General features: G+C 36.2%; 2 protein-coding genes across 3 annotated transcripts in view; one reads left to right on the top strand and one right to left on the bottom strand.

Annotated features, from left to right (window-relative positions):
* The window catches only part of LOC128018840 (FAS-associated factor 1), a 73,890-nt gene extending 68,148 nt beyond the window's left edge, over positions 1-5,742 (bottom strand). The window contains exons 1-3 of the mRNA XM_052604655.1: positions 5,447-5,742; positions 4,494-4,562; positions 925-971 (exon numbers count right to left, since the gene is read on the bottom strand). Coding sequence (XP_052460615.1) covers positions 925-971; positions 4,494-4,562; positions 5,447-5,497 — 167 coding nt within the window. The 5' untranslated portion in view covers positions 5,498-5,742. The remainder of the gene's footprint in view (positions 1-924; positions 972-4,493; positions 4,563-5,446) is intronic.
* Positions 5,743-7,169: 1,427 nt separating this feature from the next.
* Positions 7,170-11,197, top strand: LOC128018839 (cyclin-dependent kinase 4 inhibitor C-like). Of its 2 annotated transcripts, XM_052604653.1 has the most exons (3): positions 7,170-7,317; positions 7,718-8,372; positions 10,044-11,197. In XM_052604653.1, the coding sequence occupies exons 2-3, from the start codon at positions 8,241-8,243 to the stop codon at positions 10,413-10,415; spliced, it is 504 nt and encodes a 167-aa protein (XP_052460613.1). In that variant the 5' UTR covers positions 7,170-7,317; positions 7,718-8,240; the 3' UTR covers positions 10,416-11,197. The 2 variants fall into 2 exon arrangements, with proteins under 2 accessions (XP_052460613.1, XP_052460612.1); XM_052604652.1 differs by having other exon boundaries at positions 7,178-8,372.
* The last annotated feature ends 2,179 nt before the right edge of the window (positions 11,198-13,376 follow it).

The raw sequence follows: 13,376 nt of genomic DNA, 5'->3' as shown, positions 1-13,376 counted from the left end.
AAATGTTTAAACTAATTTCTAAGGGATCATGTGACAATAAGTGCAGAAAATTCAGCTATGCGATAACAAATGACATTTTTAAATATATTAAAAAGACAACTTTAAAATTGTAGTAATATAATATGCAAGGAATAATTGATGACGGCCATTGAATTATCAGAAAAATAATGCCCCCTTTTGCGTTGTGGCCGTTACACATCAGGGGTGCATTATATTTCTAATAATTAAACGGCCTGAAGTCAATAATTCTGCTTATACTAGTTACCACACCTCAAGACACTGATCAGATAATATATTTAAAGGGAGCCATCCTGTTTTTGTACTTAAATCGCTATTGTGAGTACGATTATTTCTTCGGCATCTCATCCAATGCCTCTTTTGCTAGTTCCAAAACATCATTTTAAAGCTGGTAATGGGAGTCTTGAGCCATGATAGCATTGTAATGCAGTTATTCATTAAGTTATTAGAAAGAGAGCGAGAGAGAGAGAGAGAGAGAGAGCGCTTGTGTGAATTAGGCTACCTCTGTACATCCCTCAACAGTCTTCTGCAGCAGCGTCTCTAAACACCTCGCTAGTGAGAAATGTCATTAGATGAGCAGACATGATAAGATGAGCAGACATGATAAGAGCTCTACCAAAGGCTCTACAAGCCAAAACACAAGCTGCTCTGACATTTCCCCTTGATTCCTTAACATCCAGGGAATCAGCAGCAGCCACAGATGGGTTTATTATAACTCTATCCATCAAGCTAAGCCAGTTCTTGATTCAGGTAACGTGCCATCTTTGGAGTTTACCAGAATTAATCTCTACTCTAAAGACTACCACGTGTAATTCGATGGAGTGGAATCTCTGCCATAGTTTTGTAAAGGGAAAGCCTTGATTAAATGGTTTTAGATTCATAAGAATCAACAAATCAACACAATACCTTTGCAAGATCCCATTTTCTTGTGGTATGACTCCATTGATGGCTGCCTATATAGAAGAAAAACAAGAAAGAAAGAAAAAATGATTGTTGGGTTCAGTTAAAACAGAAAGTTATCATAACACAAAACCTTTTTGATCTTTTTTTGTGCATATGAATGTATAAAAGGAAACATATATTTTAGGTGATGCAAATAGTCACCATTTTTGTTGACGTTTTTAACACCTCATGTCTGAATATGTTTACTTCCCTACTATACAGTGAGCAAAAGAACAGTTTATCAATTGCTGAGAAGTAATGTAATACAGAACATACATCAGAATGCAACAGAATGCAAATTCGGAGCATTGTTAATCAATTTATTTTACAATACTGTTCAAAGGTTTGGGGTCAGTTATGGTTTTAAATAAATGAAAAGATTTATTCAGCAAGGATGAACTTTTTATTCATCAAAGAATATTGGGGGAGAATGTATTATGGTTCCACAAATATATGAAGCAGCACAACTGTTTTCAACATTGATAATAATATAAAATATTTACTGATTGGCACATAGCACATAACACATAAGGATAACTACCCAAATAAATAACGGTCTAAATATACTGATCCTTTTTTAAAGGGGTCATGAACTGAGAAATCTAAATTCCCTTGATCTTTTGACATATAAGAGGTCATTGTACTATAAAAACAACCTGTAAGTTTCAGAACTCAAAACTTCCCCGCATGTCTAAAAACAGCTTTTATTGAAGCCAGTCTGCCAAAATGACATGGCGCTCAGATCAGGCGGGTCAAAACAGGAAATTAAATAGCCTATTACTTCTAAATTATGATGATTAGGGCTGCACTATTAATCAAATGTGATGAATTGCGAATGTCATGCACATTTTGTCAGTAAAGATTAGGCCATTTAACTTCTCATGAAAGACTTGCTCAGGTGCAGCTTGGTGTTTATATGAACAAGTGTGCTTCTGGCTTCGACGTGGGGGGTTCAAACACTCGCTGGCTGTCCCATCTCTGCATTTTTTGACCACTTAACCACGTAGTAGCTAGGGTATGCTTTCTTTGAATTGCTGCCAGCATACAACCAGCTTCCTGCTAAATATAGTAAAACAGCCCACTTTTAAGATAAAGAGCGACTTTGTGGATGAAAATCTGTCTTTAAAACCACAATTTCTTCATTTTTGTTTGAAAACTGTCGAGATACAAGACATGCAAGGTCACATGCAATCCCTCATGCAAATTAGCACTACAGAAACGCCCCCGTTACATTCATCCAAACAAAACAAGCCTCTGTCTGTCTGCCTCTATCTGTGATGTGACACCTGTCACAGCTGCATTTTTTTTTTAGGCTCTAGAGGTGAAATGTTCATGTGGCGGCGAATGAAAGGTGATATACCAGACTATATAAAGACTATAAATCACCAGGATCCCAGTAATAAGACTTAGAAGGCTTTTACAATTACAATTTCCACACCATGTATTCAGAGGGAGGGATGGGCTCCTGCAAGGAATTTTTAGGACCATTTTGAATTGTCTAAATTACTTGTTTGCAATAGATGACATGAAAGGCTATAAAAAGGTGTGGGTCTCTGCAGACTAGACTGCAGCAGACATTACAGTCTGTTCAAATAACTAAATTAAATATGTAACAAATGACATTTTAAAAAAGCTAATTTAAGTTTTCTTATTGTAAACGGAGTAGCGACAGTCAGAATAAATTGGACTGAATTCAAGATGTAAACCTAGTCATGTTCTTGCAAATGTTAAGTTATTGGTGATTTACATCACCGAATCTAAACAAAATCCTGAAAGTGGCAAATAAATTTTTTGATTTTTCATTGGATTGACTGAGGAGCTAGTTAACAGACTACCTGTATGTTTGAATGTAATAATTTCGCAATCTTTTATAGAATTTTTCAGTGGGGTGCATTTTACTGCTGTGTGTGGTTTAAAGCTCTTAAAAGCTTTTAAAACTGCAGTGAGATAGGCTTATTTCCAATCTCACTAGTAAAACATCAGTACTGATCCAAAATGTCCTTATTTACGCTCCCCCAATTCTGCCAAACCAATTATTCACCAATCCAAAAAATAAATTAAAATGCTTATATTTGATAAACTATTGCAGGTACAAACTTAACAGTGCCTTAAAGTTTTTAAGCTAAAATATGTGATTTCGCTCTTGTGATTCATGCAGAAACTTTGCATTCAGGTGGCTGAGGGAATTAAAAAAATAATGAAATAAAAAATAAAATACAATTAATGTGAAAACAACACTTTTAGCACTTATTAAGATAAACTACGAATACGAAGGAATCTGGGTAGCTGCGTTGCACTTCCAAATGCAGAGAAAAGGTGCAGTTTAGCCTTGGAGTGTCCAATGCAGAAAGTTTAAATTAAATGATTTCTATAAGCTAAAGAATACAAGGTATGGGGTACTCCGATCACGATCGGCCGATCGTTAATGCGCATCTCGTCAGTAAAGCCGGTTCTCTAATCAGCCGTTAATTCCATCAGGTGCTTGATTTCACATAGAGCAGATGTTACTACACATAGCCGTTGTTAATAGAGAAGATGCGCAAATCCACTTCATTTTCAGCATTTTTTGGCGCATCTTCTCAGTTAACAACGGCTATGTGTAGTAACAGCTGCTCTATGTGAAATCAAGCACCTGATGGAATTAACCGCTGATTAGAGAACCGGCTTTACTGACAAGATGCGCATAACGATCGGCTGATCTTGATCGGAGCACCCCTAATACAAGGTTTACTGAATCAATGCATTACTTATAATATTATTAATATTCTGGCATAGCTTCAGCAAGGCTTTATAATATGTTTAATAATATGTTTTCATTTGGTTAATAATCAAAAATATATAATTGGCTCTGAAAACATAATTACAGTGAAAGCTTAATTTTATTAAAAAAATTAAATATTTTTATTGGGGGTTGGTTTTTTCCTATGAAGCACAAATGGGATTATCAAAAAGTGACTCCTGCTGTTTTCCATGCACAAAAAAGGAGGATGATCCCTGGCAGTCAAGTACAGCTGTAATTTAGTTTGGTTCATTATAACGTTTTACATTATACAATATCAGGATCTGAACTAATTTCCTCATGCATACTAGAAAATTACACCACTACAAATTGTGACTCACAGTGTTACAAAGAAGTGCCAAGACTGTTACTGATGCCTCCAGAAAAAAATGTGATGCCCCTTATTATAACCCAGTTGTTCTGAGTGTCAAAAATGTAAAGGAACATAAAGCCTTGAATTACAAAAATGACTGACTAGGCTTTGTTGATGAGAAATTTGTGTTGTAAGTCAGTTTAACTGGTATATGGAAATGCAGCTACTCAAGAACTGTGCCAGAATGTCCTGAGGCTGTGAACAATGGTACCATTAAAAAGCTTTTGCACTAAACATAGTGGCTTTGTCTCCGATGTATCACCACAATCTTTAAACAAACAATATACAGGAGACACATGCACTTGTTAAAAAGGTTTGTGGTTTGAAAAAAATCTAGCTGTGTGTCAGTCTTACAGATTTAACAAACAAAGTGCATCTTACCACCAAGTCCCAGTTGTTGAGTTCTAGAAGTGTGATTGCCTCAGCAATGTTGTCGATTCCGGTACATGCCTGAAATAAAAAAAGAACAAACTGATTTTAATATTTGCATTTAAGTCCTCTTTTTATATTGAAAGAATGAAATAACAGAACGTCCAAAAATACATTTTGAGAACAAATGTTCACTTCTAATATATTATGCACTAAATATTATATATAAAAAAAATGTAATTATATAAGAGATGATTTTTGTAAACCTTTAAGTTTATAGTCACAATAAAACAGTGAACATAAGCAACCTTCAATTTGTGAAATATTTCTAATTGCCACATATGTCAGATCTCTTTCTTCTTGTATTAAATAAACAGTTTGCAAATCAAAACATAGTCAATATTCGTAAACTGACTCATATAAGCAACCTTCAATTTTGGTGCATGCCATCTCAAAATATTTGTAATTTCTACATATTTCAGATCTATTTCTGCTCCTACTAAATAAACAGTTTGCCAATCAAAACATATTGTCAATACGTGTAAAACTGACTCATTTAAAATCCCAAAGCAAACCAACTGAAAAACAAGAATGTAACAGCTGATGGCAGAGTAGAAACCGTGCAGAGTCATCTGACAGCTTCTGGCCATTACAGGGTCATGAAAAGACAGGTCAGGCTTCAGATGACAGTCTAGTAATGTTTTCTAGTCGCAAATAAGCAGACGACACCAAAATGATGTATTTTAAGATGTCTATTGTTAACTTTGTCTGGTCGTGTGCTTTTAATATTTCATTTTTGCTGAATAATTCAAACAAAGCCACTGACAGCTGATCGTCTCGAGACATGTCAACAAAAAGAAGTCACTACACATCCGTTGCTCTGAGTAAGCAAAAAAACGGGTCTGATCTACACGTCCAGATCTTATAAAATCACAGATTATCAGTATTTATGTGAGGAAACCCACCTGAAAGTCGGCCAGGATCATTTCTCTGTCCATGTTGCTGTCGGAGGCCATTGCAGTGAGAGGCTAACGACTCATGTAAAAACCCCAAAAATATCAACCACCAATTTCAAAAAAGCAGCTCAGGACACGGCTTATCGGTTCACGGCAAGTAACCGAGTATAAATGCTGTTCTTCGGGGCTGTGTTGTCAGTGTTTGGGGGCTTTCAGTTTTTCTGTTATCGTCACTTTGCTGTTTTGGATCGGCATTCAAAGCAACAGAAACATCATCTTACGGCTGCCATAAAGTAGTGCTGTGAACTGTCGCGCTCTTCACACGGTTGGAAAGAGCTGTGTATTTTTAAAGCAGCAGCAGGGCCGCGGTTGTATTTGAATAGACTGTTACACATGCGACTTGTTTGACTACATTATGACATTTTAAACCAACAAAAAAATAAAAAAGCCTTAAAAATATTTTAATAAAAATTTATATGGGCACCCTAGGCAGTTCCAGTGCAATGATTGTTTTCTGTTGCAATTTTTCACAGTTCACTACCCAACTGCAACCCCACCAAAATTAGTTTTTTTAATTAGTGATCATAAAGATATAACACTGCCAACCATGACTAGCAACTAAACGTTAGTGAGATTTCAAAAAAATATTAATATTTTACTAATGGGTATTCTGACTAAACACACTTTATGTCATGCTGAAAAAGCTTAAACCAGTTTAAATTGATTTGCTGGTCTTAGCTGGAACATGAAGGCCATATCAGACTGGTTTTATATGGGTTTAGAGCTATTTTCAGTGTGTCAGCATGAAAAAATAGCTTGTCAAATAGCAGAGTACCATCTTAGCCAGCTAAAACTAGGTAAAACCACATCATAATCCAGCAAGAGACTTTCATTGCAATTAAAGCTAATTTAAACTTTAACCTACAAACGTAAAGCTTTTAACATGGGAAAAATAAAACAAAAATCAGCCTTCACTGGTTTTTGCAGATATGCCAGCCCCACAATGCTGATTTCAGAGGGGTTTAGGGCAGCAGTGGGTCAGGCTGAGAGGCCTTGATTTTGGCCAGACTGAGACCAGCTTAAACCAGTGAACCAGAGACATCCATTGCAATTAAACTTACTTGAGCTTTTATAAACCTTGCCTCTATTCGTGCCTGCCTGGCTTGAAAAAAAAAAGAAAATAAAAATAAATAAACCAGCCTAAGCTGGTTTGCTAGTCTCACAACATTGACCACTAAAGAGTGCCCAAAATTCTCTCAAACACAGCAAATCAGTATAGACATATAGCAGTAAGTGATATATTATATATTTGTGTGTTCTATGTAAATATATAAGCCATTGCTGTGCTATATGACTTTAATTCCAATGAATAAACAAACAAATGCGATGGTCAAATATCGCCAAACTGGCCATTTTCAGACAGATTGTACTTGTGGTGCGCTGCAGGGATTTATCTCGGCAGTTCACATGACTGAATTTAAACCTTGCACTGTTTCACAGCCTTTCATCCTACCAGTAATTTGAATAAATTTCACTTCAAACACACATTTATGGAGAGGGGAATTTTACACTGGTAATACCAACACTTCAAAGTCTTCACAACTCAAGGATGAAATGGCAGAACCTGTGAGAAAAAAGCAAGCAGAAAATGCGTCTCTCAGCCTCTCCCTAGCAACACTACCGTTGAGTCCCGCCTCACTCCGAGTCTGTTAAAAGTGGGCGGAAGTGTCGGCCCTTTATTTCAAAAAACGGAGTGATGTCAAATAACAGAAGCAGACTCGCTGACACAGTCAGCTGTCTTCCAACCAGCTTATTCAACGCCCATAACCCGGCCGAGGAGGATAACTCGATGCCCGAGACGTAGCCTAACCATTCTGCAGGTAGTGGATACAATGTTTCATTTGAAATGATCCATTATGACGTCGTCCATCATCGTCACAGTGCAACTGCACCTCCGTGCGCGAGGAATCACTACGACAGAACATTTTAGATACTCTCGCCTGCAGTTTGAAACGCTTGATCGTTGACTGAAAACATATTAAAGCTTATTTCCACGCGTGTCAGTTTGAAATACCGGGCTAGTGTCAGTTAACAATTTTGATAATCCTCCTGCAAGCAGTCTTTGAAGTGAACATCAAAGAAGATTCGCTTTTTACGTTTCATATTCAAAATGGGCGGGAAGCTTGCATAAAACTTACAACACATCCTTGCAAACCCACTGGATACAGAATAGAAATGTCCTCGCGGAATAACAGTGTTCTAACTCTATTTATGTTTCAGAGGTCGTTCGGAGGCTTGAAATGACAACATCTGCGCATCGCAGTTCTCCAGCCCATTGCACCTGCATAAAGTTAATATCAGAGGACTCATGAAAGGGACGTTTGGTTCTGAGATTCGAGCATTTTTTAATGTGACTACTACAGATCTGTTTGAATGTGAGATCATATCTGGATCGAGACCACAGGAGAGCTGCATGCCACTCATGGGGAGGAACTTCGCGCATCGATCATAAAAAAGAGGATGTTTCTTTTCTTTTCCCTTTATTCCCCCACATATAATTCTTGAACGTGTATGTATTTGATAAGAGATGGCATGGCATCCCTGTTTTCTCCGCTGGTTCCGATGGTTTCGATAGGACGATATTAATGTGGGTGGACCTTGGCGCATCTCCAACGGATATTTTTTTTTTAGGGGGCCGCAGGATCGGACTATTTACTACAGCTTCGTAGTACTTTTTACATATAAACCAGCGGACTTTTTTACTCAAACACCAGAGATATTCCACCTCATTTGTCAGGATATAATGGCCGAGGACGCAGCTATAGATAGGCTGAGCACTGCAGCTGCGATTGGAGATCTTAAAGAAATTGAGCAGACACTGCAAAGCAACGTGAACGTTAATGAGAAGAACAAGTACGGCAGGACACCATTGCAGGTTAGACTCACATATCCACGAACGACATTCATATATAAACAAGATGTTTATAATGCATATAGTCCATCAGCATCAAAAAAACATTTTGTCCTTTTCTTTCTTGCACCCACTAGCAGTGGCCTGGTTGATTTACCTCTAACTAAACCTGTGGTTTTTAAAAAAGTTTACCTGCGAACCAACAAGTACGCACCTGTTACTAATGATCTACATTTTATTGCCAACAAATTAGCGTCACTCGTTCTCTGATACATAAAGAACTTGTTGTAGAAACTGAAAAGTGTTTTATTACCCCAAAGTCAGCTCAGAAGCTAAATGAAATCTGATATTATAATTTTTGGCAGCCTTTTACACTCAAAAAAGGATAATTCATATAACGGTTTATTTGTTTTTAGATTTTTTACAACATAAGTGTAACAACAAAGTTAAAATGTATTACTTATGATCATGAATTTTCCATTCTAAGGCCCGAAAATGCATTATTTCCTATTATGGGGTATGATACATTTCTAGAATTTAATCAAATAAATTAACTAAAATCGTATAAACCACGAGAGACTGTTTTTGCTTTTTAAATTGTTATGTCAATTATGCATAATATATTCTGCTTATCAGAAGGCCGTCTGTTCTTACACCAAGCTCAATATAGCTGTTTAATTTCGGACAGTCTGAAATATTCTAATATTACTCATGTGTTCGTGTCATATTCACACAACATGTTCTCTAGACTTCAGAATGAGTGATAATCTGAAAACTGGGTAATCCCCATTCTTGAAGTTAGTAGCCGTAGCATATGGCAATTTCTGATAATCCAAATGTGGTATAGGCTATATATATTGTTGGTACATGATACATAAAATATTCTTGATTTTTTGTTTTAACAACATTACAATTTTAGGTTAAAATTATATGAATGAATAAGGAAAAGTGTATATTTTAGGTGCTGTGACTGGTCACTCTTTTTAGGTTTTGACCGTTTTATCACCTTTTACCTTCCCTTAAATCAATTAAATGTGCGATGTGACTAATTAATTAATAAAAAAGTATATTCCATGTGTTCTCTAAATTAATATGAGTTTAAAAAAAACGCATGCATAATATTTATCCGAGAATGAGCTGTTTAAAATGAAGCCATACAAAAAAATCCTGTGATAGACTGGTGAACTTCCTCATAAACACGATTCACGAAGTTTGATGGGGGGTTTTTCATGAGCATGTCGATTAAGTCTATTCCATCAATTCCTAACTTAAAACCTATTATCACAGAGGTCAGAGTCATCATTTAGGAGGTCGTCATGTGCTTAAAACTATAGATTACACCACAAACCTTTTCTTTTTTAAGTCACAGGTTTTTATGTTTACATGATAAAGTATCTTCTAAAAATAATAAGGTACACATTCTAAGATATACAGTGTATAGATAGATAGATAGATAGATAGATAGATAGATAGATAGATAGATAGATAGATAGATAGATAGATATCCCTTATGCATTCATGTAGATTTTACTCTATTGGGATAATAATAATAATAATAATAATATTAATAATAATGTAGCCTACTCATGAGGTTTAATTAAAATGCACTAATTTCACTTAAAGTGGTTAGTGTAATTAATCCATGTAACAATATTATGAAGCACCTTAACACATTGTCTTTGGGTTGTATCTCAGGTGATGAAACTTGGCTGCCCGTGCATAGCGGAGGCGCTTCTTCGAGCAGGCGCCGACCCAAATGCGCGCGATCCCATCCTACGATTGACCGTCAGTCACGACGCCGCGCGAGACGGGTATCTGGACACTCTACGGGTGCTCGCGCAGAATGGTGCTGATGTCAATCTCCCTGACAACGACGGCAACCTGCCTCTGCATCTGGCGGCGCGGGAGGGGCACCTGGATGTCGTGCAGTATCTCGTGTCTGACTGCAGCACGCCGCCTTTTCTGCCTAACGCGAAAGGTTACACGCCTCGTGACCTGGCTTTCATGCACGAAAAACACAGAACTGTGGAGTGGTTAGAGAACATTGTGCCTTCACAAGCCAGCTAGAGATGATGACTATGGGCCTGTGTGTTTTGTTCTGTAACAGAGGTAGCAAACAAATGCTGAATGAGCGTTTTATTGCATTGCAGTCCATTCAGTCAACTACCTCTTATTGCATTGTAAAATATTGGGCTCAGGGGCTTTTTTGTTGTTGTTGTTGTTGTTGTTATTGTGAAGAACAATTAACATTTCAGTTGACCTTGCATTTATTTTACATTTCCCCTAATTTCAAACTGGCTTAATTGATTTTTAATTTTTATGAGATATTTTTCAGGTCATCTAAGTCTCCATTCTTTTATTTGTATAGATCATTTCTTTCACTAACTCTCATGCAGGTTACACATGTCCTACATGTTTTGATTTATAACAAGAAAAAAAGATAACCTAAAATAATCTCTTTTTTATTGAAGTAATTGCACTATAATGGTCAAAATTCAACTTTAACCCCTGACTGCTCTGTTTTTGTTGTGTTTTATGACATTGAACTTGCACATTTGCTTGTCATTTATGGCTTTTAACTTTTGAATTACTGTGAAAGATTGTATTGTGTCGCATTGAAAATATTAAAACCTTGCAAAATAACCAAAGACAGCTGTTAAACGGTTTCGATATGTGTTCATGATGATGTGTGTTTAACTCTGGCCTCGCGTCACTGAAATACGGGTATAGGCCTATAAAACATTTATGAGACTGTATTAGAAACATGAAATATAATTGACTGGGCATTGATAACTATTGTTTGATGTTGTCCAATGTTTCAAAAAGGAAAATAAAACGCTGTGACGCTCGCGGTGGCAGTTGTATATTTTACTGAATTATTTACATACCAAGTCGTCCACCGTTCCCTTTGTAAACAGACAGAGTCTTACAGTCGACAACAATCAGATTTAGCTTTCATTGTAGTGGAAAAGCGAAAATAAATTAATATAGCCTAATCTCTATTGTTTTAAAATTCATTTCACGAGAATAAGCAACATTTTACTCACCTTTAAAATATTGCAGTATAGTCAAAGACGCCACACTTGGGCTACTAAGTTTCTGTCCAGATTATGATAAACATGTTTTCAATTTCTTAAATAAAAGTCATGTAACTGTGTAACTGATCGGAGATTTTTATTTTTATTAATTGTTTTTGTAAATAAATAAATAATGTAGATTTTAGATATATGACCTACACATACAGGCTGAATGAACGTTCTAATGTAAAAATAATAAATAAATAAAATCTTAATATTTAACACTTATTCTGGCATAAGTAACTTTTTTTTCAAAGGTTTTTACCTTTTCATGACAAGGCACGCCTTATTTAGGTCAAACTGAGTATAGGCCTAAACCTACATCATTCTACATCAAAAATAAAAATAAAAGCTTTGTAAATTTATGTACACTCACATTCAAGTTACAAGGACTGTATTTTAGTACCTCTATATATTTATTGTCATTAAATCAATTTTTTATAAAAATGTATAGGCTACACGTTTTTTGCTCATAAATGTATTAAACAATGAATTCAAAGATTACATATCTAGGGACTTGGAACATGTGTTTAAACTAAATTATAAATATATCCTTTTCATAATCTCCAACATCCTTGTTTGTTACTGACCCATATCGAAACAGCGACAGAAACGCATGCACAATGAAATCGAAATATGTGCTTTCTCTCGCAGCAATCTAGAACAAATATTTTGACGTGTGGTGTGTGGCAGACATTCATTTCAAAACCAGGCTACAAACAGGAGCGAGTGGACACGTTTCAACCACGAATTCGCATGGAACTAATAATGTGCCATATTTGCTCGGATAGAATACGCAATGGGCTTTTATTTTAGAGTTCGTGCGTCGTGGGTGCATGGATTGTTGCAGAATATAAAGCCAGACGATGAATAATAAAATGGTGACTCTCTGAGGGTTTTCATGGTCGAGCAGCAGCAGAAGTCCGTTAGATCGGTGGGAGGAAACAGTCCTGTGCGCAGCGCCAATATTTTCAAATTTAGGCGCTTTCGGTGTAAAACCGCTCAAGATTCTCTCCAAACCTACTCTGAGAGAGAAGACGACACTTATAGGGTGTTTGGCGTTTCAAAACGCAGTTTTTTGTTTATGGAGATGCCATGCAGTGGTCTTCCTGGTTGCGCGGCTGCGTAAAATCTTCTAGAAACGCACAATGCTTGATCAAGCTTTATCCTTCAAATTATAAAATACATTCATGACAATTATTCAGCTATCGGGACGGGTTTATATTGACTGTCAAGGAGAAAAAAGGTAAATAAAACTAAATGTGCAAACACATGTTTGGGCATATATATGGTCAGTATAATTCATGCATAGTTTACAATTAAAAAGAAAGCTTTTTATGTCATTTGGGAGAACTGTGTGTGGTTAAGTCAAAACAATAACATTATCAATATGTTGAATGAATAGCATTATAGTGTGAAATCGAAAGTCAAAGATGACACAATGGAAAAAAAGACTTTGCTAAAGGTTTTGATAGTTTTCAGTGCTTAAAAAATAGGAAGCAAAGATTAAGACCCTGTATTGTTAATAATTTCGAGACAGACTATATTGTATAAGCATATATTGTCTCTATATATTTGCATACACCCTGAACTGGAAAAAAATGGTAGCCTAAAAATGGTGTCATTAATTTATACCATCAAAACTCAAACTTTTGGGGTAAATCAGGTAGAAATAGCTCATTAAGGTAACAATTGCAGGTCATAACTTTTTACAGTGTGGCTACAGTGCTACCTTAGGATAGACTGTGATGTATTGTTCATAGATTGTAGCATATGTGAGGGTAGAGGTCTTCACATCTGACCTTTCAGGAGAGTTTGATCGAGCTGACAGTTAACAGTTATATGCGAACAGCTACTTATGTCATCTCATGTGGGTTTACAAAATAGAGTGACCAATGCAAAAATATCATATTTTTATACATGAGAACATTGTAAGAGAGGCTTTTTTATT

Source organism: Carassius gibelio, chromosome A8 (assembly GCF_023724105.1).
Source record: "Carassius gibelio isolate Cgi1373 ecotype wild population from Czech Republic chromosome A8, carGib1.2-hapl.c, whole genome shotgun sequence".
Lineage (NCBI taxonomy): Eukaryota > Metazoa > Chordata > Actinopteri > Cypriniformes > Cyprinidae > Carassius > Carassius gibelio.
This window is presented reverse-complemented; position numbering and strand designations above follow the sequence as displayed.